We start from the raw sequence: 25,743 nt of genomic DNA, 5'->3' as shown, positions 1-25,743 counted from the left end.
GCCCCCTTTGCATCGGACTCATCAGGTTGGACCCCTGCCCCCAGGTAGAACCTACTCTTCTTTGCATTTCTTGTACCCAAATTTATTCCTGCCGCAGTTGCCAATCCGATCTCCTCTCACGTTGACTTTTTTGTAGCAACTCAGCGGAGCACTTTTTGCACCTTTGGATTTGGGAGAGAGAGGAGACAGAGAAAAGAGGGGGAAAGAGGGCATCTGTCAGGAGCAAAGTGTGTGTACGTTCACAAATAAGACAAGGAAAGCATCCCCCCACCTCATCCAAATAATCTGAATTTATTAAAATGGCTAGCTCTTAAAATGGTTGGCATCTTTTCTTTCGCATCACATCTCTAGCAGGTACACGGTGATAGCCAAAAGCAGACCCACCGAAATCAACAGACTTAAGATATTGAAATTTGGGACATAATTGCAGCTTGACATCCTGAACATCAGATTGAAGTCCCAAACAACCCTGCTTGGGCAATAGCCTCCACCGTAGGGTTGCCACACATCCAGACATAGCCGATATTTGGACCTCGCAAACAGCATCCGGCCGGAAAGTGTAGGGGTTTTTTTTGGTGAATTTCATTAAAAATAGCTCAAGAACTTTTGAGATTTTGCAGGAAAAGCGCAACAACGTTCACCTTCTGAAATATGGCAATGCGGGTGGCGCTGTGGTCTAAACCACTGAGCCTAGGGCTTTCTAATCAGAAGGTCGGTGGTTCGAATCCCTGTGACGGGGAGCGCTCCCATTGCTCGGTCCCTACTCCTGCCAACCTAGCAGTTCAAAAGCACGTCAAAGTGCAAGTAGATAAATAGGTACCACTCTGGCGGGAAGGTAAACGGCATTTCTGTGCACTGCTCTGGTTCGCCAGAAGCGGCTTAATCATGCTGGCCACAGGAACCTGAAGTTGTAAGCCGGCTCCCTCGGCCAATAAAGCGAGATAAGCGCCGCAACCCCAGAGTCGTCCGCGACTGGACTTAATGGTCAGGGTCCCTTTACCTTTACCTTTTTACCATGGAAGAGTATTGGTCATCATGTGCATCGGAGGTGCATATGGGTTCTATACCACTTGCATGATTTGGGTAAGTTACAACCAGATTCCTTTAAGGACTTGGGTGGAATGTCTCTCTCCCATCCATAACAATTTAAGAAACCCCAAAGGTCCTCCCAAAAGCATAGCCAAGTTAGCTGAAAGTTCTACTGCGGCAGTTTCCTCCATGCAGCTAGAATAGTATGTGTACAGTCTGTGTCATCGCAGCAGCTCAGCCAGTGGCCGAAGGAGCTGGTAAGCACGAAGGCTGGTCCCAGGCAGTTTCAGTATTTGTTGATTTGTGCATGAGAGGGAAAGATTCGCGAGCAAGAAATTCAGTGTGAGGTTGCCAGAGGGAACCTTATCGATACAGCATTTGTCCCTCCTAGGAGAAGACTCACAAATTCCTGATCACAGAGGTGGAGATGGGGTAGAAGTTCCTTAAAGTCCAGTTTGCCCTTAAATGTGAACCTACCCAAATCACACTTTCTGAAAAGAGGGGCAAACTGAAACACAACCATCCATCAAAACTCACACCTCTCTGGAGGTTGCAGTGCACTTTTCCCACCAAGGAGGAGAAAATGCATATGCTCTGGCAAAGTGTGCATAAAAATTAGCCAAAATATGCAAAACTGCATTATACTAAGGGAAATTACTTTGCAAAAATGTATATTAGAAGAAAGTAGCTCTGAAATGCTGATTAAGTTTCATGAGGACCTGGAAATAATAATAATAATAATAATAATAATAATAATAATAATAATTCTTCACAAGCTGAAGTGGAAATGTGGAGACCCGAAGACTGGAAAACTGAGAAACCGAAAAGGCACATTTAGGGACACACTATACAGGATGACACAAAGCTGCTAGCTATTTTGTATTAAATCATGTGAGCCTTGCCTTTGCCAAAGATTTCTTCACACTGCTGGTGAGCATTGAAGCATTTCCCCGAATAGCAGATGTCATTGGTGCCGCACGGCATCCCGTTTTGCTTGTACACATCCGGGGGGCATTTGGAGGAAACCCCATTGCAGTATTCGGGGAAATCACATTCAGAAGCCGCTTCCCTGCATTCTTTCCCTTCGGTGACAATCTGTTGGAAACAAGAACCAAACCCCACAATGTGGCTGCTTTCTCAGAGGATGCAGAAACATTTATTATTATTATTATTATTATTATTATTATTATTATTGCTATTACTGTTCAAATTATTGACTGCCTACATACAACAAGCTCTGGCTTTGTAACACCACATGGAAATATGCACATAACAGACAAGATGTGGAATAAAATGTTCCTGGCATCTGTCTACCTTGAGAGACATGGAGTGCGCCTCTGGAGGGGAAGCCAAACTGCTGGGGAATCACAGCGTCTGCTGTGGCCGCAGAGGCCAGTAACTTGTAGCTGCGGCCTCCCGCTTTGTTTTTGCTGCCTGGGCTGTGTGTCTGGAGGTCCTGGGCTGCCCAGACGACAAGACCCCCCCACCCCTCGTCCTCACTGATGGGGTCGAAAGGAAAGCACAGCAAGACGTTTGGCACCAGCCTGGTGCAGGAGTTGCTGGAAGGAGGCATACAAGGTGCCATCCAGCTGTCTTAGGGACTCTCAAAGGACCTGTTGGTGGCATTTTACCACTGTATTGTGGAGAGTGTATTAACTTATGGTCTGTGTGTGTGGTTTGGGAGCTGCACGGTCAGGGAAAAAACAAGGCTGTCCAGGGTTGTAAAGACTGCGGAGAGAATAACTTGGTGCACTCTTCCCACCTTGGATCAAATCTACGCTTCCAGGTGCCGTAAGAAAGCTGCAGAGATAGCGCAGGATAGTGCGCACCCCGGAAATGATCTCTTTCAGCTTCTGCCTTCTGGAAGAAGGTCCAGGGTTATAAAGACTAGGACTAGCCGCTTGAGAAACAATTTCTACCCAAATGTGATTTTGGTTTTAAACGCAGTGTAAGGTGGTCTCTATGGGAGTATATTGTATTTAATTATGGAGTATCAGAGTTTTTAGGGGGCTAACCAGGCTGGGATAGCAGGCTTGTGGGTTTTTGAATGTCTGATGTAGATTTTTTCAATTTTGTTGTTCTGTATGGGACAATGACAATAAAGATTATTGTCGTATCGTATCATTCTGGATTTGTGTAGGGTTTGTTCCTTAGGCTTTTCTTCTTCTGACGATGTCCCGCAAGGCAGCGGAGGTTTAGGATCAGAGTTTTCCTTCTTAGCCTCCCTTCCCAGGTGGACGAGCCCCATCTGCCCATGTATTCCCTCTTCATCTCGTGCCGAAACTGCCTTCTTGGCCGTTGGACCCACTCTAGTCCGCTCAATCTGCCAGAGCCCAACTTTGCAAATAAATACAGATAATCATGCAAATAAGAGAAAGTGCATCAGTGTGGGATATGCAATCAGATCTATGCAAACCCGGGTTCTCTAGCTCAGCAAGTTCCTTCCTGGCCGACAGCGTTGGACTTGCAAACTGTCGAAAAACAAGGCTCTTAAAAATTATATTGCCTACGATGAGCGCATTTTGTCTGTAAAATGGTGCTGCAGTGGATGTACTCATAAAATAAAATGAGGATGGGTAAGTACTGAGGGGCGCTGAATAGGAAAGGCATAAATGCAGATAATTTAGCGTATGTTCGGCCTTCCCCAACTCGAGATGGAGAAGAAATTAGACCTGAAGAAAGAGACCACGTGCATTATCTAGTGCAAATAAGCAGCGAAAGGCATCGTGAGGTTAAGATAACTATCTGCACAAGGATGTCCCCAAGGCGTTTGCTGGAGGTTCGACAGACCCAGAGAGTAAGGATTTTAAGCACCAAACCAGAGGCCAATGGCAGCTGCTGTGGCAATCTTACCTTGCAGTTGTCACAGCAGAGTCCATGAGTACACACTGCGTTTGGTTTCCACCTGCAATCCTCTTGGCAGCAATCATTTTTCTGGCACTCCTGTCAGAAAAGATTGCCGGCTAGTTAACAGCTTCTTGGACCTAAACCACCTTCCAGAGCTGTTCCTCTCCTCCTTCTCTTCTCTCTCCCCCCCCCCCCCCGACCTGACCTGGGAGTGGAAGCAGTGGCTGCGCATGAAGGAGCTGTCAAAGCTAGGCTCAAACGAAGGAGCCTCTTGTGGGGCAGGAGGCAGGGGGGAGTTAACAGAGGCTGCAGGAATCGAGAGAAGCATTGTGATTTTTGCATAGCGCACACACCCATCTCGTGATCCGCGATACATGGCCAGGTCAAAAACCATGAGACCAAGATCACAATATGGACTTCAAACCGGTTTTGGACGATATATCGACATGTTGCCCAGCCCTATTCTTCGTAACCATGTGGTGCCTTTGGGCACCAGGAAAGGATGGATGAGGCTTTGTCAGGATGGAAGCTCAATGGGCAGTCTCATCCATGTGCCCCCCCCACCTCCCAGTAGGCAGCAGGGGCAAAAATGACCCCACGGGCCTCTCCACTGCACCTGTTGAACTGCTGCCTGGTGTACTGAGGCCACTTTGCTGCTGGGATGGTGGTGGTGCCTTCTTCAAAGGCTGACGTTCCTGCACTTCCCGTTGCAGGGGGTTGGGCTGGATGACCCTTGGGGTCCCTTCCAACTCAGCAATTCTATGGTCCTATGTGTTTAAAGCCTAGACCAGACCAGGCCAAGCTGGTGCCCAGCAGAGAATGCTGCAGCCAGCATGACCAATGGTCAGGGGCAATGTCTGACCGCCATGACTCTTCTTCCTCTCCCAAATCCACATTTGTGACTCTTCCCTTCCCTGTCCTGACAAAGGGCTGACCCCTTCCTTGGCCTTGGAGACGGAGCTATCTCCCTTGGCAGTTGAGAGTCGCTTCCCTGACACTGCTACTTGCATTGGGTCAATGTGAAAGCTTCCTCAGGAAGAGCCCCACAGAAGGACACCCCCCCCACCCCCTGTGGCATCCTATGGAGGGAAAACTGGCAGGATGGAAGAGGGTACCACTCTCTGCAAACCTCTGATCTCAGAGCCTCACGCTCAACTTCATTCACACACACACACACATATGGTTCATTGAGATTAAAAAGAAGTAACAAACAAAAGGGTTATCCAGAAGAAAGAAAAGAAAATGGTAATATTTGTTACATCACATCACAATACTTTGAGATCTTGTATAGAATGTCCTGGGAGATTGAAGTGTTCTCCTACTGGTTTCTCTGTTTTGTGATTCTTGATGTCAGATTTATGTCCATAAAATTTATGTCCAGTAGGAGAACACTTCAATCTCCCAGGACATTCTATGCAAGATCTCAAAGTAGCTGTTTTACTACAAAGGAATTTCAGAAATAGACTGGAAAGAGAAGCTGCTGAATTGCAACTCATTACCAAACTTAAAACCATGGAGAGACCTGGTTTGAACAAAGACATTGGATTCTTATCCCATTATACATGACTAAGCCATTTCTCACCTTCTCACCCCTTGCCTTTTCCTGTAAGACCTATTACAGTCGTTAAGAGTCGTCAGCAGGCTCATCTCAGCTATCTGCCAATCTCCCATTCCCACCACCCTTCTGAGTAATACCCCTCCCCACCTTCTCACTATATAGAAGGATCTGGCAACTTCTGTTTCAGTGTATCTGAAGAAGTGTGCTTGCACACGAAAGCTCATACCAATATTCTCCTACCATTATCCATCATACCACAGAAGTCATTCAAGGGCTGCCACTGACGTCATGTTATTACAGTAATCCTTAAGGTATTTTTTTTGTACATGTCCCATTTCCTAATAAATGTTTGGTCAGTGTGACCTCTCAGTTTTTCTGCATATTTTTCTGCATATTTCAACAGTTTATTTTGCCACTCCAGCTTTGTCGACATTTTCTCTCCTTTCCAATTTGTAGCAATTAATATTCTTGCAGCTATCGTGGCATACAAGAATATTTCTCTCGAGTTTTTAGGTATATCTGGGCCTAGTACCCCAGGAGGAAAACATCCGGGTGGTTTTAAAATGAAAGATACCTTAATCATTCTTTTGAGTTCATTATAAATTACATCCCAAAATTCCTTTATTTTCTTACAGGTCCACCACATACCGTATTTTTCACTCCATAAGACACACTCTTTTCTTCCTAAAAAGTAAGGGAAAATGTCTGTGCGTCTTATGGAGCGAATGCGTAGTCCCTGGAGCCAAATTGCCCAGGGGTGAAAAGCAGATCATGCTCTCTTTTTTTGAAAGAGGGAAGTGGGTGTTGAAACAAAGCGATCGGGGAGAGAGATAAGGGATGATAGCAATAAAGAAGGCTGCCTGGGAGAGGGGAGGTAAAGACAGAAAACTTGCAAATGGGGGAAACAAGAAGACTAAAGCAATGAGGAGAGAAATTAGAAGAAAAGGAGGAGCAAAAAACTGCTCCAGCTAAGGAAAAGACACTAAGGCAAACAAGAGGGAAGGGGGTGTTGAAAGGAAGCAGCTGATCGGTGGGATCGGAAGAGAGATAAGGGACCTAGCGGAGGCTGCCTGGGAGTGGGGAGGTAAAAGCCCCTGGATCCTCAGGATTTTTGCATTGGGTCACACCAAATTCACCATCAGATCACATAGCATGTCCATGGCTACAGCCTGCAGCAAAAAAATTACGCACCCACTGTTGCGTGGGGCCGCAATAGCGCAAAAACGTGGTTACAAAGCACGGATCCACATGGATCCTCAGGATTTTTGCATTGGGTCACCCCAAATTCACCATCAGATCACATGTCTGTGGCCACAGCATGAACCACAAAAATCATACATCCACTGTTTCGTTCAGAATCCCCCCCCCCTTTGTTTTCCTCCTCTAAAAACTAGGTGCGTCTTATGGAGCGAAAAATACGGTGTGTAGCATTGAGCCTTCCGCTTCCCCACATCTCCAGCAGTTACTTGAAATGTTCTTATACATTTTAGATCGTTTTAGTTGTGTCAGCTCAACTTCCAGCTGCCCTCAACCCTCACTCCCAGTGGGCCACTCGCCGTACAACAACGGGAAGATCTACATTAGACTTTGCAGGATCTGTGCAGGCTCCTTGGGGCCAGAGTAGTGCTCTTGAATGATAGCGACAAAGGGCAGTTGGTTTTAGCCACAACTTACCTCCAGCCTTTTCAGTTCTTGTACTCTGCTTTCCGATAGTGAAGCAACGTCCTGCAGTTCTTTTAGATCCTTTTCCAAGGAAAAAAAAGAAAATTACAGAGTCTCCCGTCTCACCCACGCTTTCATCCTGCCAGTTTTTAAATACAGTGGTACCTTGGTTCTCAAACGCCTTGGTACTCAAATGCCTTGGTTCCCAAATGCCAAAAACCTAGAAGTCAGTGTTCCGGTTTTCGAATGTTTTTCGGAAGCCGAGCATCCGATGCAGCTGTTGTTTCCGGGGCACCTGCACCAATCGGAAGCCACGACTTGGTTTTCGAACATTTCCGAAGTCAAACGGACTCCCGGAACGGATTAAGTTCGAGAACCAAGGTACCACTGTATTTTGCACTTTTGTTTTTGCTATTTATTTTGCGTTTTTGTTTTTGAGGCTTTTTTGGTAATTTGTTTTTGTGACTGTGTGGAACCCAGTTCAGCTGACTGTGTGTGATTGTGTGATTGTGGAAATGGATAAAAGCCCCCCATACAAAAAATGACTATCATCAGTGCAAGTAAGGTGGGGGGGGGATTTTATTTTTATTATCTACAATACTGTCTTATTTATTTTATAGTACAGTAAAATGATTATTGCTTTCATTTTATGGATCAATGGTCTTGTTAGGTAGTAAAATTCATGTTAAATTGCCGTTTTAGGGGTAGTTTTTAAAAGTCTGGAACAGATTAATCCGTTTTGCATTACTTTCTATAGGAAAGAGTGCCTTGGTTTTGGAACGCTTTGGTTTTGGAATGGACTTCTGGAACAGATTAAGTTTGAGAACCAAGGTACCACTCTCTATAAATTTTTAAAAAACCTTTATCATTCTGTGCATTGGTTTGTGAAACAGAAAAACAGGAGATACTTGTGAGCATTCATCTCAGTTGGTTTGGACAAAGTTTGTAGGGAGATTCTACTACGTTTGCTGTTTAGTGGGCATTCATTCTGATTTGTGGATGTGGAGATCATTTTACAAAATTTATTATACTGCTTGATTGTAAATGAACAACTCCTCCTTGCCAAAAATATAAAACGAAGCATTAATATTCCAAAAATGATTAAAATCAACAGTAGCCAAAATGTATTCTAAGTTCTAATCTGCCATCAAGTCACCAGGGGATTCTTAACCAGAGAAGACACATTCAATCTATATGCTCCCCCTGGAATGTATTCCAGGATTTGGGATTTTAAAATGAGAATTAAACTGGAGATAATGTGCCTGGGAAGCAAAGTTAAGTTCATGTTTTAACAAAAGGAGTTGTTAATTTGCTAACAAAACAGGATGCAAGAACCTTAGGGCAAATTAAAAAGCAAGGAAACTCCATGCCCGTCAAGGCAGAAAACATATATATTTAATAACACCCCCTGCAAACATAAGCTCTAACCTCAGGCCTACCACAGTCACATTCTTCCTCGCCTTCCACCACTCCGTTTCCGCACATCTTTATGTTAAATGTATTCTCAGAGTAGCTTTCAAATGAGTCCCTAGGCAGATTCAGCAAACAAAATTTCCCCCGGTTTGCTAGGAATTCGTAATATGCATTTTTGCTGCAGTTACTAAATCGGTGACACCCTCTGCAATAAAAGACAACAAACTGTTAGCAGAACAGCAGTCCTTTTATTTTACTTTTTATTTCCACGCTGCTCGTTAACAAACAAACAAAAAGGCTTCCTGGGTGCTTGACAAATGAAAGTTAAAATTGCAGCATGTAAAATGGAACGCTGCCATAAAATCCAAAATGATTAAAAGAGCCTGAGAATAAAATAGGCAATGGAAAAGAATGGCGCAAAGGGCATAAAAATAACTTAAGCCTGGGGAAATGAAAAGGACACTTGCCTGTTCCTGAAAATACCTCGTTGGGGAGTGAATTCCACAACCTGGGGGCCACCACCAAGAAGGATCTCTCCCTGTGGCATCTGCCCCACCTCATCACGGCTAGGACCCTCGTACCTATGGGGTCGCCTCTCCTGGTATGCCCCGTGGAGGACCTTAAGGTCCATAAATAGCAACACCCTAGAGGTCCCGGGCCCTAAGGAAGTCAAATTAGCCTCAACCAGGGCCAGGGTCTTTTCAACACTGGCTCTGGCCTGGTGGAACACTCTTGTTCTTAAGTTGTACTTTAATCAATTGTTTTAACACCTGGTGTTAGCCGCCCTGAGCCCAGTCTTGTCTTGGCTGGGGAGGGCATGGTATAAATAAATTGTATTATTTATTATTATTATTATTATTACTATTACTATTATTATTATTATCATCATCTGGTGGAGAAGAGGCTCTGGAGGTGATCTTGAGACTCAAACAGGTATATATGGGACAATCCTTCAGGGAATGTGGACCCAAAACATTCAAGGTTAAGACCAGCTTTGGAAACAGACTGGTGTGATATGATCATATTGGTCAGTCCCAGTTACCAATCAGTTCAACTGAAATCAATGGGTCGTGCTTCCCCCCAAAAATAAATATGTCTGAAGGGGGGGTTGACTGGTCAAGTTAAAGGACGCCTGGACAGTTACGTCCAGTCTAATTTGGCTATAGAGTGCGGTGCTCGTCTCCGCTTTCTGGCCAAGGGAGCCGGCATTTGTCCGCCAACAGCTTTTCAAGGCTGACTTGGGCAGTGACCAAGAATATAACCAACAAAGATGCTTTATTTCCAGAGTCAAAACTACAGCGGTCGAAAGAGCACTGACCCCCTACTTACGCAACGGCTGAATGCATGACACAGCGGCCACGCTCCAAGGTGCAGGTGCAGTCACACCTTCTGCCTTTAAGCTCTGGAAGGTCGTCATGGACAAAGCCAAAGACCGCGTGGCCCAGCTGATGGGCGGCTGATACGCCGTCATTTGTTAAAGACAAGGATGTCTGTATGCAGGGGAGGAAAAAGAAGGACAGGGAATTGAGCCCAAAGGCGATTGAAACCTTTCTGAGAATGCACAGCATTTGAGGAACTTCAGTAACAGTTGCAAGTTAGACATAAGAGCTAAGATATAGTAAGAAAAAGTTAAATGGTGATAAAAGTGTGTATTGGCAATAAGTAATATGAAATTGAAATAAGGAATAGACGGGAGGTCGGGTCTATTGTGTTTTATTGTTTGTTAAGAAAATTTTGTGTTTATTGTTATTCCTGTGAGTAATTCTGTATCTGTGTTTTCTTTTCCTGCTGTATTCAATAAAAAATAAAACAAGGAAACCTTTTTGAGAATGCAGGAGTGCACAGGATTGCCTGCGAATTGTGGTTCCGCAGGGGGAGTAGATTATCCAAAGCTTTTTGCAAAAAAACAACAACCCATTTTGGGTTGCACGATAAAGCGGCAAAACAGCAGCTCCAGGTTTATGCAGGTTAACTCTTGAGCCCTTTCTTCTCCCCAGGATGTTCTGCAAGGCAGCCAGTATGAAGCAGAGAGTGTTGTTGTACTCGGGTCCTACTTATGGGTAGACATCTGGTTGACCCTCGTGAGAACAGAATGCTGGACTAGATGGGCCATTGGCCTGATCCAGCAGGGCTTTTCTTACATTTTCGATATAAATGTTATCACAGGGAAAATCAAAGAAGTCCATCACCATGTTGTGACTTGTATACAGAAATTGGAGGAAATAGATAAAATGTTGAGTCGTAAAACAAAGGTCTGATTTTTCAGTATCCAATGGTCATACGGTTTCATTCTCTTCAGCTGGTATTTTGTACTGTTGGTCTTGTCATTATTATTATTATTATTTCAGACTACTATGGAGCATCACTGAAAACCTATTAATTTAAAAAGTAGTATACAGTGGTACCTCGGGTTACAGACGCTTCAGGTTACATACGCTTCAGGTTACAGACTCCGCTAACCCAGAAATAGTACCTCGGGTTAAGAACTTTGCTTCAGGATGAGAACAGAAATCGTGCTCCAGTGGCGCGGCAGCAGCAGGAGGCCCCATTAGCTAAAGTGGTGCTTCAGGTTAAGAACAGTTTCAGGTTAAGTACGGACCTCAGGAACGAATTAAGTTCTTAACCTGAAGTACCACTGTACAGAGAAGCCCCAAGCAGCTGGTCAATATAGGAACAACTGTCTAGAAACTGGTGCTTGAATTTTGAGTTTAATTTCCCCCTTCCCTCCTTGTCCCCTTCGCCCTGTGTATTGTGTTTTTATTAATTTCATTCTTTGTTTATTAGAATGTAAGCCTGTCTTGTTTGGATTTCACGTAAACTGCTCTGGAGGGAGTCTGAGGGAGGGAGCTCTGGCTGAAAAGTGGGGTACAAATAAATAGGCATCATAGCTTAACGCTAGTGTATAAAAACATGTGAATTAAAGGGACCAGGGACTGGCAAGGTCACATCAAATAATGTGCCACACCACTTACTCTGACAGAAGAAACTGAGACATGATCCTGAAGACAAAAACGTTCTTCCCACGAGTTCCCAAAGGAATTATGTTGACCCACAGCCCTAGAAAAGAGAAGATGTCAAAATTCAGGGCATAACTGGATCCTTAAATTATAGGGGCAAGGACAGATAACATTTGTTGATATTTCTTGGGGGACAGGGGGCGGGCAGGTGTGGGGGAACTCCCTGGTCCTGAATGGAGTAACTGTGCCCCTGAAGGATCAGGTGCGCAGCCTGGGAGTCATTCTGGACTCACAGCTGTCCATGGAGGCACAGGTCAATTCTGTGTCCAGGGCAGCTGTTTACCAGCTCCGTCTGGTACGCAGGCTGAGACCCTACCTGTCCACGGACTGTCTGGCCAGAGTGGTGCATGCTCTGGTTATCTCCTGCTTGGACTACTGCAATGTGCTCTACGTGGGACTACCTTTGAAGATGAGCCGGAAACTGCAACTGCAACTAATCCAGAATGCAGCAGCCAGACTGGTGACTGGGAGTGGCCGCCAAGGCCATATAACACCGGTCTTGAAAGACTTACACTGGCTCCCAGTACGTTTCCGGGCACAATTCAAAGTGTTGGAGCTGACCTTGAAAGCCCTAAACAGCCTCGGTCCAGTATACCTGAAGGAGTGTCTCCACCCCCATCGTTCTGCCCGGACACTGAGGTCCAGCGCCAAGGGCCTTCTGGCAGTTCCCTCATTGCGAGAAGTCAAGTTACAGGGAACCAGGAAGAGGGCCTTCTTGGTGGTTGTGCCCACCCTGTGGAACGCCCTCCCACCAGATGTCAAAGTGATAAATAACTACCTGACATTTAGAAGACATCTGAAGGGAAGTTTTTAATGTGTGACATTTTGATGTATTTTTAATCCTTGTTGGAAGCTGCCCAGAGTGGCTGCGGAAACCCAGCCAGATGGGTGGGGTATAAATAAGAAATTCTCTTCTGTTCTATTCTATTCTATTCAGCAGCAGGCAGGCAAAGCAGGGTGACCATACACTCCCAGCAACGGAAATGGGGAAGAGTCTCACGTGAATAAGGAGGCATGGTCGAAATGGACTTGAGTCCGAAGCTCAGAGGTGACGTAGTTGTGAAACGCTTGCAAACCGGTATCGCTGCCTGCCAGATCTTGCCTTGTCCACACCTCTATTCCTGTCAAAACAACGTGAAGACCTATGTCGTCATATATCTGAAAACAGAAAATAGGAAATCAGTATGTGCTTATAAAACATACTGATAATATATATATAGACACATGCATAAGATAGCGTGAGACTCTTAATCTCAGGGTCATGGGGTTCAAGACCCATGTGGCGCAAAAGATGGGGACTAGGTGACCCAACCCCCAGGGTCCCCTTCCAACTCTACAATTCTATGGTTCTATAGACAGACAGACACAGTTATAATAATGCTGATCTACCTTACAGGGTTGTTGTAAGACAAAGCATGTGTTAAGTGCTTTGAACACATCACCATCAATCAATTGTTCATTATTAGTAATATTTATTTACAGTGGTACCTCTGGTTGCGAACGGGATCCATTCCAGAGGCCCGTTCGCAACATGAGCAGAATGCAACCCACGTCTGCGCGTGTGCGGGTTGCAGTTCGCTGCTTCTGCGCATGATGTCTGCGCATGCACAAGCGGCGAAACCCGGAAGTAACCCTTTCCGGTACTTCCGGGTCGCCGCGGGAAGCAACCTGAAAACACTCAACCTGAAGCAAACGTAACATGAGGTATGACTGTATTTATTTATTGTTATTATTATTAAATACATTTCTATGCCTGATGCCCTGGCAGTTCACACCAAAGCAATCAATTTATGTGCTCAGAGTCTCTCCCACCTGCTACCCTGCAGAGCTGTCTTGTTGCAGTTTGACTACAGAAATTCCCCAAGCTACAGGAAAGTGGTGTATCAAGTGAAGGCTTGAGACACGCAAGGCAACTTGTTAAATCTTAGACTCAGAGAATTGTAGGGACCCCAAGGGTCATCTAGTCCAACCCCCTGCAAGGCAGTAATAACTGCTGTCTTCTACTTACCCTGTGCATTAGGAGCGACTCTCACCCATTATGCAAAAGGTGTGGCAGGAGTCTAACCTAATGAAGTCACACCAGGGACATTTGATTTGATTTAATTCACACAGAAATGGGGAAATGCTTCCTTATCAATGAAGGTTTAAAATGGAAAATGCTTAAATGTGTATTGCTAACACTGGGTTTGCCCCACAGTGGTTAGAAAACTACTGTAGACTCTGAGCTCTTGCCTAGCTGATAATTAACTGTTGTTTTCTGCTAGCTAACAGGTGAGTGTTGTAACCTTAAATCAGCTGAAAAAGGCATTGAGCTGCAAATTCGCCTTCTTGAAAGGGTTGTGATTGTTAGTTTTTCTCTGAAAGCGGCAGAGAACAGAAGTATGTGATAATGGCTCTCCAAGAAGCTGGAATGAGGGAGAGAGACACATTTTGATTTCTGGAGTTATCTTTTATTGTAAGATGCTGAGCCTGTGCTGGACAGCACAATACATCGTAGGGATGTTTTGGGTGTATATTTGATGTTTTAATTCTGTTATGAAGAAAGTTCTGCAAGTGAAAGTTTGAATAATGTTTTTATGGGCCAGGACAATGATTTCTTCCAAAAGGAGCCAATTCTTATGCTTCCAGTTGCTTCAAACTGTGCAGTATTAATACCTGCAATATGCACAGCTCATCACCCTTTACATTTGACTATCGCGGCAAGAAAGTTTCGCTCCAGCTAACACATAAATCCCCCTTCTCCCTCTTTGCAAAAGGGAAACTCTTCCCCAAAGACCAGAGCGTCTCACGATGCCTTTGCATGCGATGTGCCCTTTGTCCTCCGTTCTTCAAGTTAAGATAGTGCTTTTCACCTCTTTCCTCCCCCAGGCAAGACACAGAACATTATTCAGAAATTTCCAATAAACATACTTACATTGTGAAGGACAGATAGAATCTGAAGCACCATCAATATCACCTGAGTCACGTTTTTCTTTTTCTGCTGATACTAAAATAAAAGAGTTCTTTATAAGCTAGGGCTGACATCTTTCTTTATTGCATTTGACCCCCCTCCAACCCCAGGCGACACCCAAGTGGAATAATGACTCAAGACAACGTGTTACGGGATTAAAATTTTGGCCACAACTTTATTAAAACTTCAGATGTAGGGAGACTTTGGCTTAGGCATTGGGCGTTTATTCCTCCCAGTCCCCGGCTGGAGATCTGGGGAACATCAGGGCTATCCAGAATGTGTGGGGATTGGGCTGGCTCTGGAGAAAGTCTGTTCAAGCAGAGAGCCCATCCCCCAATTCGCCGCTACATGGGGGAGACCAATGACATCCTCTCGGCTTATGGCCAATGACTCCCCTCAAAACAACCGCTTTAACGGGGAACCCTGGGATTGACACCGCAGCGGGGGCGTGTGTCACCGCTTCACGCCTCCCCCATTTAGGGGAGATAGACTAAAGCAGGCACATCCAACAGGTAGATCGTGATCTACCGGTAGATCACTGGACGTCTGTGGTAGATCACTGGTAGATCACTGGCTCCCCCCAAAGAAGCTCAACAAGTTTGGCTCCCCTAAAAAAAGTTCAACATTTTTGCCCTGCATGGGTTTTCCCCTCCCTAAAAAAAGGAGGTCAACAACCTTGACTTGAATCCCCAAAAAGGGGATAGATCACTGTCAGTCTCTTGGGAGTTGGCCACCCCTGGACTAAAGGATTCCACCCAAGGCCTGAAACCACCAAAGTTGTGACGTTTTGCTATGGGGAAGGCAAAACCTGCCAATGCAGGAAAATCCCTTTCCGGCCCTTCAACAGCGACTATAGCGTAGCAGCGCCCGCGTACCTGTGAAGAAGAGGTTAACCTGCGAAAGAAGGCTTAACTGAGGGAGGGCAGGGTGGGAGAAGCTCTGAAGCCGACTGAGAACTCCCAGGTAAGTTCCGCCCACTATTGTGTGGTCAGGGCGATCCCTTCCCTTACCTGGCCAACTCTCTCCTGGCAACGCCTCCCCAGCTGGGATTGGGTAACTGGCAGAGCGTCCAGCCTGGGGTGGGGCACAGATCCAGACTGTACTGCCGGGAGGGAGCCACACGGGATCGTGGGGGCTGCGCGTGACCACACAAAAGGCACCGCCCATTTGATGTGGGGAGCGGTCATTCTATTGCATTTTATCTTTAAATGCTTTTGAAGACTGCCAAAACGTGCCACACCACAGGGCATTCCGGGAAGGTGCTGTCTTTCAATAAAATTCCACAGTCAGGGTAAGTAATTAGGCTCTCTTCATCTATATTAACTTTTGCAATCTGCTAATCAGTGAGGAGAATTGCTTGTCCTCTAATCTGAAAGTCGGTTTCCCTCTTTCTTAAGCCTAGGATGTTGTGTGGACTTAAGCACTGCAAGGTGGAGTCTCCTTCTTTGGAGGTCTTTAAGCAGAGGCTTGACAACCATATGTCAGGAGTGCTCTGATGGTATTTCCTGCTTGGCAGGGGGTTGGACTCGATGGCCCTTGTGGTCTCTTCCAACTCTATGATTCTATGAAGGAAGCCGCTAAGCAGGCAGACAGACATGCATAACTCTTACAGGCGGAGAATACAGGATATCACCACTTACTATGGAATTGTCGCAAACAGCAAAATACTCTAGATATCTGGATGGTGCATCAGCTCCAGGGAACTCTGTCTGAAACGAAATGCACACAGCTCTGGGTTTGTAGGAGGCAAATCAAAGAAATGTGGAGCTGCAGACATTGTATCACTTCTGCAGGGAATCCATTGGGCTGGAAGCGGAAGATGCAGCTGGCAAATCTGATGGATCCAATGTTGGGTCCACCCCAGTCAAGTCCATCAGGAAAGAGTAATGAAACACCGGGGTTTGGGTGTAATATACAACTTACAGCACGGGAGAAGTTATGGAATTGGGATTTAAAATTCACAAGGTGTTAAACGTTGAAAGAAAACCATTTTTCGCTCCATAGGGCGCACCGGACCATAGGGCGCACCTATTTTTTAGGGGGGGGGGGGAAATCAAGAAAAAAAATCTTGGAAGAAGATTGGAAGAAATTTAAAGACTACTTACAGAAATATTGTAAAATTAATGAATGTTAGAATGATGACGGATTGAAGTTAAGCGGTTTCTAGCGGTAATGGTATAAAAAAATATGGAAAAATTGGTTTTTAATATGTAAAAATTTAATGTTATAATTTATCAAGATTAAAGATTAGGATTAAAAAGGAGGGAAAGGAATTGCTGGATTAACATACTGAATTGGAATACAAAAGAGGGAGGTATGAGGAGGTCCGGGAAACAAGTAAATGTAAAAGAAGTGAAGAAAAGATGGAATTGTTTTTAACTGGTTTTTTTTCTTTTTTGTATTTTGTATTTTTCTTTTTTATTGTTAATTTTCTTATTAATGTGATTTTTCTTCTTTTGAAATTTTAATAAATATTATCTAAAAAAAAGAAAAAGAAAAAAAATCTTATTTCCCCCCCAGCCCCAAAGAGCAGCGTACAGGCGCAACTTCTCCCTGCCGGAGGGGTTGCATGCGGCTATGGCACAAGCCAAGGCAGCCAGCGGGATGGATCCCACTTGCTGTTTTGGCGAGGCTGCGAGGCTAAAGAAGCCATAGCCCCGTGCAGCCTCTCCCTGCCGGAGGGGTTGCGCACGGCTATGGAACAAGCCAAGGCAGCTAGCGGGATCCATCCCGCTGGCTGTTTTGGCTTCCTCTTTAGCCCCATGCGACCTCTCCCTGCGTGGAGAGGCTGCGCGGGGCTAAAGGAGCCATAGCCACCTGCCGGAGGGGTTGCGCGGCTATCCCTGAAGCCTGGAGAGTGAGAGGAGTCGGTGCGCACGGACGCCTCTCACTCTCCAGGCTTCAGCGAAAGCAATGCGAAGCCTTTGGAGCATGGAGGGAGTGCTCCCTCTGCGCTTCGGAGGCTTAGCATTGCTATCGCTGAAGCCAAGGAGCCTGCATTCGTTCCATAGGACACACACACATTTCCCCTCAATTTTTGGAGGGGAAAAAGTGCGTACAATACAGCGAAAAATACGGCATATGAAAAGGATGTATCCAAACATGGCGGGTATTTGGGCTTCTCGTTGGAGAGGCATAAATGTGACTGCATGTATCTGAGGCTGCTTAGACCAGGGTTTCCCAAACTACAACTCCCACCATCCCTAGCTATCTGGACCAGTGATGGGATTTGTAGTCCATAACAGCTGGATGCTCAAGTTTGGGAAACCCTGCCTTAGAACATGGACCCCAACACCACACCCCTGGGGTATAGAGTTTCCACTGACTCCTCAGGTTTAGTGGATGAAAGCTTACCTTCTCCTCGGAGGTCACTGCGGCTGGAGTAAATTCTATCTCATGCCTTGGCAGCTGCTTCTGGGGATCAGGGATCCCTCTGCATGGCTCCTGCTGCTCTGGGGCCATGCGGTAGAGAAAGTGTTGGTGCGTAGAGGAACCCTCAAAAGGATGTATCTCATACTGCAATTGTCCAATCTGTATATGTCCCCTGAAAACCAAAATGAAAAGATCATTAGGAGCGGTTTGGCAAGCTATACAGTCGTACCTTAGACCCCAAGCGCCCTGGAACTCTGATGTTTTGGCTCCCAAATGCCGCAAACCCAGAATCCAGTTTGCAAATGTTCTTTTAGAACCAGAATGTCCGATGGGGCTTCTGCGGCTTCCTGCAGCCAATCAGAAGCCGCGATTTGGTTTTCAAATGTTTTGGAAGTTGAATGGACTTCCGGAACAGATTGTGTTCGACTTCCACAGTACGACTGTACAAGGAATCCAATAAATAATAAATAATAATAATAATAATAATAGCAGCTTATTTTATTATTATTGTACTTTATGCAATGGATAAAATGGATAAGGGAGAAGCTTTTGTGAGACCTTGAGCTCCACTGAAGAAAGGTAGGAAAGAAATGTAATAATGAATAAAAATGGGACACATCATAAAAGCACAACAACTTTCAATACAATGAGACGTGAGACAGAAAAAAGATACAGGCTTGTTGGCAGGCAGAAACTATGTGGAAGTTTTGGTTCCCAGCTCAAAAACAAGTTCCAAAGGACATTCTTGGAGAGACGAAAGATGCTCTGCCCATTAGCCGCAATGTGGGAAGCATCTTCCCCCTAAGTATTTCTCCAGGTCGTTCCCAGGGGAATTCTGCCCCAGCAACAAGATGTGACTGAGCAGCGGAGTGATGACAGAATGAAGAAAAAGAAGGAAAACTCCCAGTACAGCTACCCACCAATTCTTAAAACCGACCTGCTCTTTAAGGATGAATATTGCTGCATGCCACCCTAACTTCTGAGCAGTTCGAGATTCCAGGGTTTCCAGGCACTGGGATAGTTTATCCACCTTTGGTCCCCATCCTGCTCCCAGCTCTCACCTCCGTCTCCTGCACGTCAGCATGACACAGCCGCCACAATCCTGGGAACGGCTTCGACTGGCCGGCTCAGTGCCGGATTTACATGTAAACTAAACAAGCTATAGCTTAGGGTCCCACACGCTTGAGGGCCCCCAAAACATTTCAAGGGAAAAAAACCTGGATGTACATTTCCATAATATAAGATGAAAAACAAATAGAATAAAACCTACATACAGCAACAGTGTTTTGTGTTGTGTAGGCTCCTAGGATGTATGTTATGGGCCCCGTCTGCTAGCCTGCTCCCTAAAATATCACTGCTTTGCTCCTTTCTATATATAGGGTGCCTACATTCTGCTATTTATCGTTATTAGTAGTTTGCACCATATATTTACACCTATTATTATGTCATGTTATAGCAAGTTTCTGGAGAGTAGATTATGAGTGTCTGTAAATTGTGTTTCTAAAGAAACTTTTGTTATTGCCCCAGAATCTAGTACCAAAAGGGTTTTAGAACTGATTCAAGAATTTGGTCAAGTAGCAGGATTCAAATTGAACAAGTCAAAAACTAAGGTTTTAGAGAAAAATTTAACACCGATTGAAAGAGAGAGGTTTCAGAATGAGACAGGTTTAACAGTGGTTAAGAAAGTTAAAAACCTGGGGATTAACATGACAGCAAAAAATGGGAATTTATTTAAAGACAACTATGAAAAATGTTGGGCTGAAGTGAAAAAAGATTTAGAAATTTGGTCAAATTTGAAGCTTTCACTGCTGGGCCGTATTGCTGCGATAAAAATGAATGTATTGCCTAAAATGTTGTTTTTGTTTCAAACTTTGCAAATTGTGGACAGAATGGATTGTTTCAAGAGGTGGCAGAAAGATATTTCTAGATTTGTCTGGCAGGGCAAGAAGCCCAGAATAAAATTTAAAATACTAACGGATGTAAAGGAAAGAGGTGTATTTGCCCTGCCAGACCTTAAACTTTACTGTGAATCAGCAGCTTTTTGCTGGTTGAAAGAATGGCTGCTTCTTGAAAACACTGACATTTTGGACCTAGAAGGTTTTAACAATGTATTTGGATGGCATGCATATTTATGGTATGATAAGGTCAAAGCACATAAAGCATTTAAAAACCAAATTGTCAGGAAAGCGCTATTTAATGTCTGGATAAGATATAAGGATTTATTGGAAAATAAAACCCCAAGGTGGCTGTCATCGATGGAAGCGAAAGCTCTGAAAAAGCTCAATATGGAGGTCAATTGGCCGAAATATTGGGAAATTTTGGAACAAGATGGAGATAGACTGAAATTGCAGAGCTTTGAAAAACTAAAAAACAAAGTGCGAGACTGGCTTCATTATTTTCAGATAATGGAGGTATTTAAATTGGACAAGAAAATTGGCTTCCAGGTGGAAAAATCAAAATTAGAAACTGAACTGTTAGAACCCAAAACTAAGAATTTGTCAAGAATGTATAACTTGCTGCTGAAATGGAATACTCAGGATGAAACAGTAAAATCGGCTATGATTAAATGGGCACAAGACGTTGGACATAACATTATGTTCGCTGACTGGGAAAAGTTGTGGACCACAGGTATGAAATTTACGGCATGTAATGCCTTAAGAGAGAATATTATGAAAATGATATACAGGTGGTACATAACCCCAGTCAAGCTTGCAAAAATCTATCATTTGCCCGATAATAAATGTTGGAAATGTAAGGAAACTGAAGGTACATTTTTTCACCTTTGGTGGACGTGCCCAAGGATTAAGGCTTTCTGGGAAATGATATATAATGAATTAAAAAAGGTATTCAAATATACCTTCCCCAAGAAACCAGATGCCTTTCTCCTGGGCATGGTCGGCCAAATGGTGATAAAAAAGGATAGAACTTTCTTTATGTATGCAACAACAGCAGCAACAATACTCATTGCAAAGTATTGGAAGACACAAGAACTTCCCACACTGGAGGAATGGCAGATGAAACTAATGGACTATATGGAACTGGCGGAAATGACTGGTAGAATCCGTGACCAGGGAGAAGAGTCAGTGGAGGAAGATTGGAAGAAATTCAAAGATTATCTACAGAAACACTGTAAAATTAAAGAATGTTAGAGTGATGTTGGATTGAAAATGAGTGGTTTCCAGCTGTACAGGATTTAAAGTTATAGATAAACTAAGATTAAGGATTAGGATTAAAGAAGTTTAAGGAAATGGAAATTTGGCTTTTAAGAGGTAAAATTTTAATGTTATATTATATTAAGATTAAAGATTGGGATAAAAAAAGAGGGAAAGAAATTGCTGGACAAACAATTTGAACTGGAATACAAAAGAGGGAGGTATGAGGAGGTCCAGAAAACAAGTAAATTTAAAGATGGAAACGAAAAGGTGATACTGTTTTTAATTGTTCTTTTTGTCTTGTATTTTGTTTTTTCTTTGTTCTTTTTTTTCCTTTTTTTTTGGACTATGTATTGTGCTTTTTTGAATTGTGCATTTTTCGTTTATTTTTTTGTTGTTTAATCTTTTATTGAAACCTTAATAAATATCATTTAAAAAGAAAGAAAGAAAGAAACTTTTCTTATTGCCAAATGCCAATGTGTTTGCATTATTAAGTTTGTGATGAATAAAAAAATCATTTTAAGTTAGAGCTTAATAATGATTTCACTATTAATATACTTCTTCTTAATTGTATTTCACTATTAATATACTTCTTAGATGTATTTCAGTTCAACAGTTACTTTGATAAAATACATACTTTGTTATGTGCAAATGGCTTTAGATACCTATTAGGTCCATAAATTACCATCTAGCATATATTCAACACAAAAAACAGGGACAATTTGTTGTTGACAAAGGACAGCTGGACATATAAAGGGCCCCACTGCCTTCAGGAGCTTACGGCCTCATCAAACCTAAATCCGGCCCTGGGCTGGATAAACCAGGTGAGGGTAGTCAATGGGTCACAAACCCTCGGGAGGTGTGTGTGTGCGCGCGCAAAAGAGAGAGGTCAGATCTTGTGATCTCCTGTGCCAAAGCATTTCACCAGCCCTGTTTTGCAGCCTAGGCAGCCTATGATTAACCCCTTGGTTTTGTCCTGCCTAGGGAGCACTGAAGAAAAAACACAGTTGTGAGCATCTGATGACGGTCTGCATTCATCCTGCTGGGCTACGAGTCCAACAGGCCTAGGCATGAAGATCCCAACCCCCAGATCAGCCGCAATATTTTTCAACGCCTAGGGAAGATGCACATTACCAAAGCCCATGGCAGGTAGACAGGATGACGTTGGAGTCTGGCAAGGCTTCCACATATCCACCGTAATAGCAGTCAACCTGCAAGGTTCAAAAACAGTACTTCGGAACGGGTCGGAACAGAACTGAATTAACCAGGGTTCCTTCTACCCAAAGGAGCCGTTTAATTATTATTATTATTATTATTATTAATTTATTATTTATACCCCGCCCATCTGGCTGGGTTTCCCCAGCCACTCTGGGTGGCTTCCAACAGAATATTAAAATACAATAATCTATTAAACATTACAGTAAAAGCTTCCCTAAACAGGGCTGCCTTCAGATGTCTTCTAAATGTCAGGTAGTTGTTGTTCTCTTTGACATCTGGTGGGAGGGTGTTCCACAGGGCGGGTGCCACTACCGAAAAGGCCCTCTGCCTGGTTCCCTGTAACTTGGCTTCTCGCAGTGAGGGAACCGCCAGAAGGCCCTCGGCGCTGGACCTCAGTGTCCGGGCAGAACGATGGGGGTGGAGACACTCCTTCAGGTATACTGGAATGAGGCCATTTAGGGCTTTCAAGGTCAGCACCAACACTTTGAATTGTGCTCAGAAACATACTGGGAGCCAGTGTAAGTCTTTCAAGACCGGTGTTACCGGTATATGGTCTTGGCGGCCACTCCCAGTCACCAGTCTGGCTGCTGCATTCTGGATTAGTTGCAGTTGCAGTTTCTGGGTCATCTTCAAAGGTAGTCCCACGTAGAGCACATTGCAGTAGTCCAAGCAGGAGATAACCAGAGCATGCACCACTCTGGCCAGACAGTCCGTGGACAGGTAGGGTCTCAGCCTGCGTACCAGACGGAGCTGGTAAACAGCTGCCCTGGACACAGAATTGACCTGTGCCTCCATGGACAGCTGTGAGTCCAGAATGACTCCCAGGCTGCGCACCTGGTCCTTCAGGGGCACAGTTACCCCATTCAGGACCAGGGAGTCCCCCACACCTGCCCGCCTCTTGTCCCCCAAAAACAGTACTTCTGTCTTGTCAGGATTCAACCTCAATCTGTTAGCCGCCATCCATCCTCCAACTGCCTCCAGACACTCACACAGGACCTTCACCACCTTCACTGGTTCTGATTTGAAAGAGAGGTGGAGGTAGAGTTCAGGGCTCAAGGACAGGAATCTTGGCTAACCGACACACATTGTGGTTCGTAACTAACCTACAAACTGATTGTGTATTAATGAAATGGGTGGAATTTATGGCGAAGGACTTGAACTGCAAGGTTGAATTCAGAGGGCAGAGATGGCAAGAACCTGATGGGACGGGATTCTTTTTTGCTCTTCATTAGATGGTTACAAAGACACTTGCTCCTGCTCCAACAGCAACAGTGAGGAGCAGGGAGCTGCTGTATTCACAAAGTCCTCCCACTGATCTCTGGCAATATTGTTTGAAAGCAGGAGGAGATGCAATGGATCACTGTCCTCCTTCTCTTCTCAGCTTTCAAGCAGATACTCAGGAATACAGACCATTATCCAACTGGGGCTACGACTGCGGGATGGTGTCAGCAAGAGGCTTAAAAGCCCCACAAATGCCACATGTACATGTCATCCCCTCACTAGATTTGGGCATCTGCGCTTGAATACTGCCCAAGACAAACTGAGGGCAAGACCAGACCCTCCAAGTGTCCCTGTTTTCCAGGGACAGTCCTGGATTTACAGAAGCCACCCCAGTTTCTGATTTGATCCCTGAATGTCCTGCTTTTCCTTAGGACGTCCCTATTTTCATCAAAATGTGTCTGTGTGGGGGTGTTGGAGTTATATGACCCCCGAGCCAAGGAGATAAGTAACCATAGCTGTGAACTTTTCCCTTTTCTTGCGAGGAATCCTATTCAGAATAAGGGAATTTCCCTTTAAAAAAGGGAAACGTTGACAGCTATGTAAATAACTCTATGATCTCTAGAAGACATCTGAAGGCAGCCCTGCATAGGGAAGGTTTTTTTAAAAATGTTTAATGTTTTAACATAGATTGAAAGCTGCCCAGAATGGCTGGGGCAATCTAGTCAGATGGACGGGGTATAAATCAAATAATAATAATAATAATAATAATAATAATAATAATAATAGAATAGGAGGTCTCTATTTTCATCGGAGAGGGGCTACCTGAAATGACTGTGAGCTACATTATGATCCCATCTTACACAGAGCTTACATTCCAAGGATGGCGCATATAAGCGCATTGAACCCGCACCAGCGTTCTCACCCTTCTGGAACCAGCGCACTGCGTGGGCTCTGGGCTGCTCTTGTGAGATGTCGCCAGAGACTTTGCGGGGCTGTCCCCAGGCTCCCAGAGCCAACACGCTGTGAGGGCCTTGCCCAGTAAGCAGGACAGGGAGCTTAAAAGCTCTTTCCACTTTGCATGCATTTAATTTGCACAATTCCAATCGCACAAGGTTGAAATGGCGCAAGTCAAAAGGGAGATCACCCTTTCCCTAAAGAAAAAGAATGCATGAGCCACTGAGAAAGGTGAGGGCCAGTGGCACCGACTTGGGCCCCAGACTCCAGATATTAAATCTATCTCTCTATATATATTAAAATTATCCATGTTTAATGCCATCTTTGCCCTTCTAAAAATATGAATAAAATGAACCTGGATATATGGGTTCTGCACTTGACGTTTTCCTTCTGTATTAAAGGAGTAAACAGGCATATTTCGAAATATAAAGAATCTGCAAATAGAAAGCTTGCATTAGAAACGCAGGGTGTACTTGCAAAATGCTGCGTCTAGACTCAGCAAACGATTTCTGATTATTGGCCACTTCTGCCTGTCATTCCAGAATGTTCCAACAGAACATTCCAACAGAATGTTCCTATGGACATTTTGCTACGGAAAAATCAACCACTTACTTCTGTCGAAGGTGAATAGTTCTGTCAGATCCTTCAATTCTAATTACGTAAGACACTTCTCTCTAAAGGATTCAAATGAAATATATATAGTTAAAACCTGAGACAATTTGCCTCTACAGATATAGAGTCTATTCTGTATACTTTCATAATAGAATTGCTACTATTCTTTAGCTCCCTCTCTTAGTCTTAAAAGAAAAGCAGTAATGCACACTCAAAAACTGTTCTTCATTTTGGATTGAGGTTTTTCTTTCTTTAAGGGGTTTTTATTGCAGATATTGGGAATGTTACGAATTGCTGTCCTCCCCCATCTGGGCATTGTGTGATATCGCCCCCTAGAGTCCATATTTAGAACTGCTGCTTTTAACAACAGATGAAGCCTTAGCATCTAGAAGCAAGGCATTGGTCGGTCGGCCCAGTACAGAATATCGAATGCTATTTAGATCACCTTCCTCAGGAAAAAAGAAAAGAAAGCCTCCTTCTGGCTTTGTCCTCTGCTGCTGCCAGGAACTGCATTCTGGAGGGCAGGGCAGGATCGTGGTGGGGGCAGTGCTAGATTTAAGTATAAGCTAAACAAGCTATAGCTTAGGGCCCCACTCTCTTGGGGGCCCCCAAAAAATATAAAGGAAAAAGCAACTGGATGTACATTTCCAAAATATAAGATAAAAAACAAATAAAATAAAACCTACATAGAGCAACAGTGCTTTGTGTTGTGTAGGCTCCTAGGATGTAAGTCATGGG

General features: G+C 44.3%; 1 protein-coding gene across 2 annotated transcripts in view; it reads right to left on the bottom strand.

Annotated features, from left to right (window-relative positions):
- Nucleotides 1-25,743, bottom strand: part of LOC308475101 (disintegrin and metalloproteinase domain-containing protein 9-like) — a 40,451-nt gene that overhangs the window by 11,852 nt on the left and 2,856 nt on the right. The window contains exons 3-16 of one of the 2 annotated variants that reach the window (XM_081002003.1): nt 25,006-25,067; nt 24,749-24,827; nt 22,135-22,211; nt 17,831-18,020; nt 16,117-16,185; nt 14,441-14,512; nt 12,527-12,684; nt 11,482-11,566; nt 9,839-9,999; nt 8,525-8,714; nt 7,109-7,177; nt 3,883-3,972; nt 1,932-2,124; nt 56-161 (exon numbers count right to left, since the gene is read on the bottom strand). In XM_081002003.1, the coding sequence (XP_080858129.1) occupies nt 56-161; nt 1,932-2,124; nt 3,883-3,972; nt 7,109-7,177; nt 8,525-8,714; nt 9,839-9,999; nt 11,482-11,566; nt 12,527-12,684; nt 14,441-14,512; nt 16,117-16,185; nt 17,831-18,020; nt 22,135-22,211; nt 24,749-24,827; nt 25,006-25,067 (1,601 nt within the window). The remainder of the gene's footprint in view (nt 1-55; nt 162-1,931; nt 2,125-3,882; nt 3,973-7,108; nt 7,178-8,524; nt 8,715-9,838; nt 10,000-11,481; nt 11,567-12,526; nt 12,685-14,440; nt 14,513-16,116; nt 16,186-17,830; nt 18,021-22,134; nt 22,212-24,748; nt 24,828-25,005; nt 25,068-25,743) is intronic. The other variant, XM_081002004.1, reaches the window with a different exon arrangement.

This window comes from Podarcis pityusensis (genome assembly GCF_964106645.2).
Source record: "Podarcis pityusensis genome assembly, chromosome: 4".
In the NCBI taxonomy this organism is placed as follows: Eukaryota; Metazoa; Chordata; class Lepidosauria; order Squamata; family Lacertidae; genus Podarcis; species Podarcis pityusensis.
This window is presented reverse-complemented; position numbering and strand designations above follow the sequence as displayed.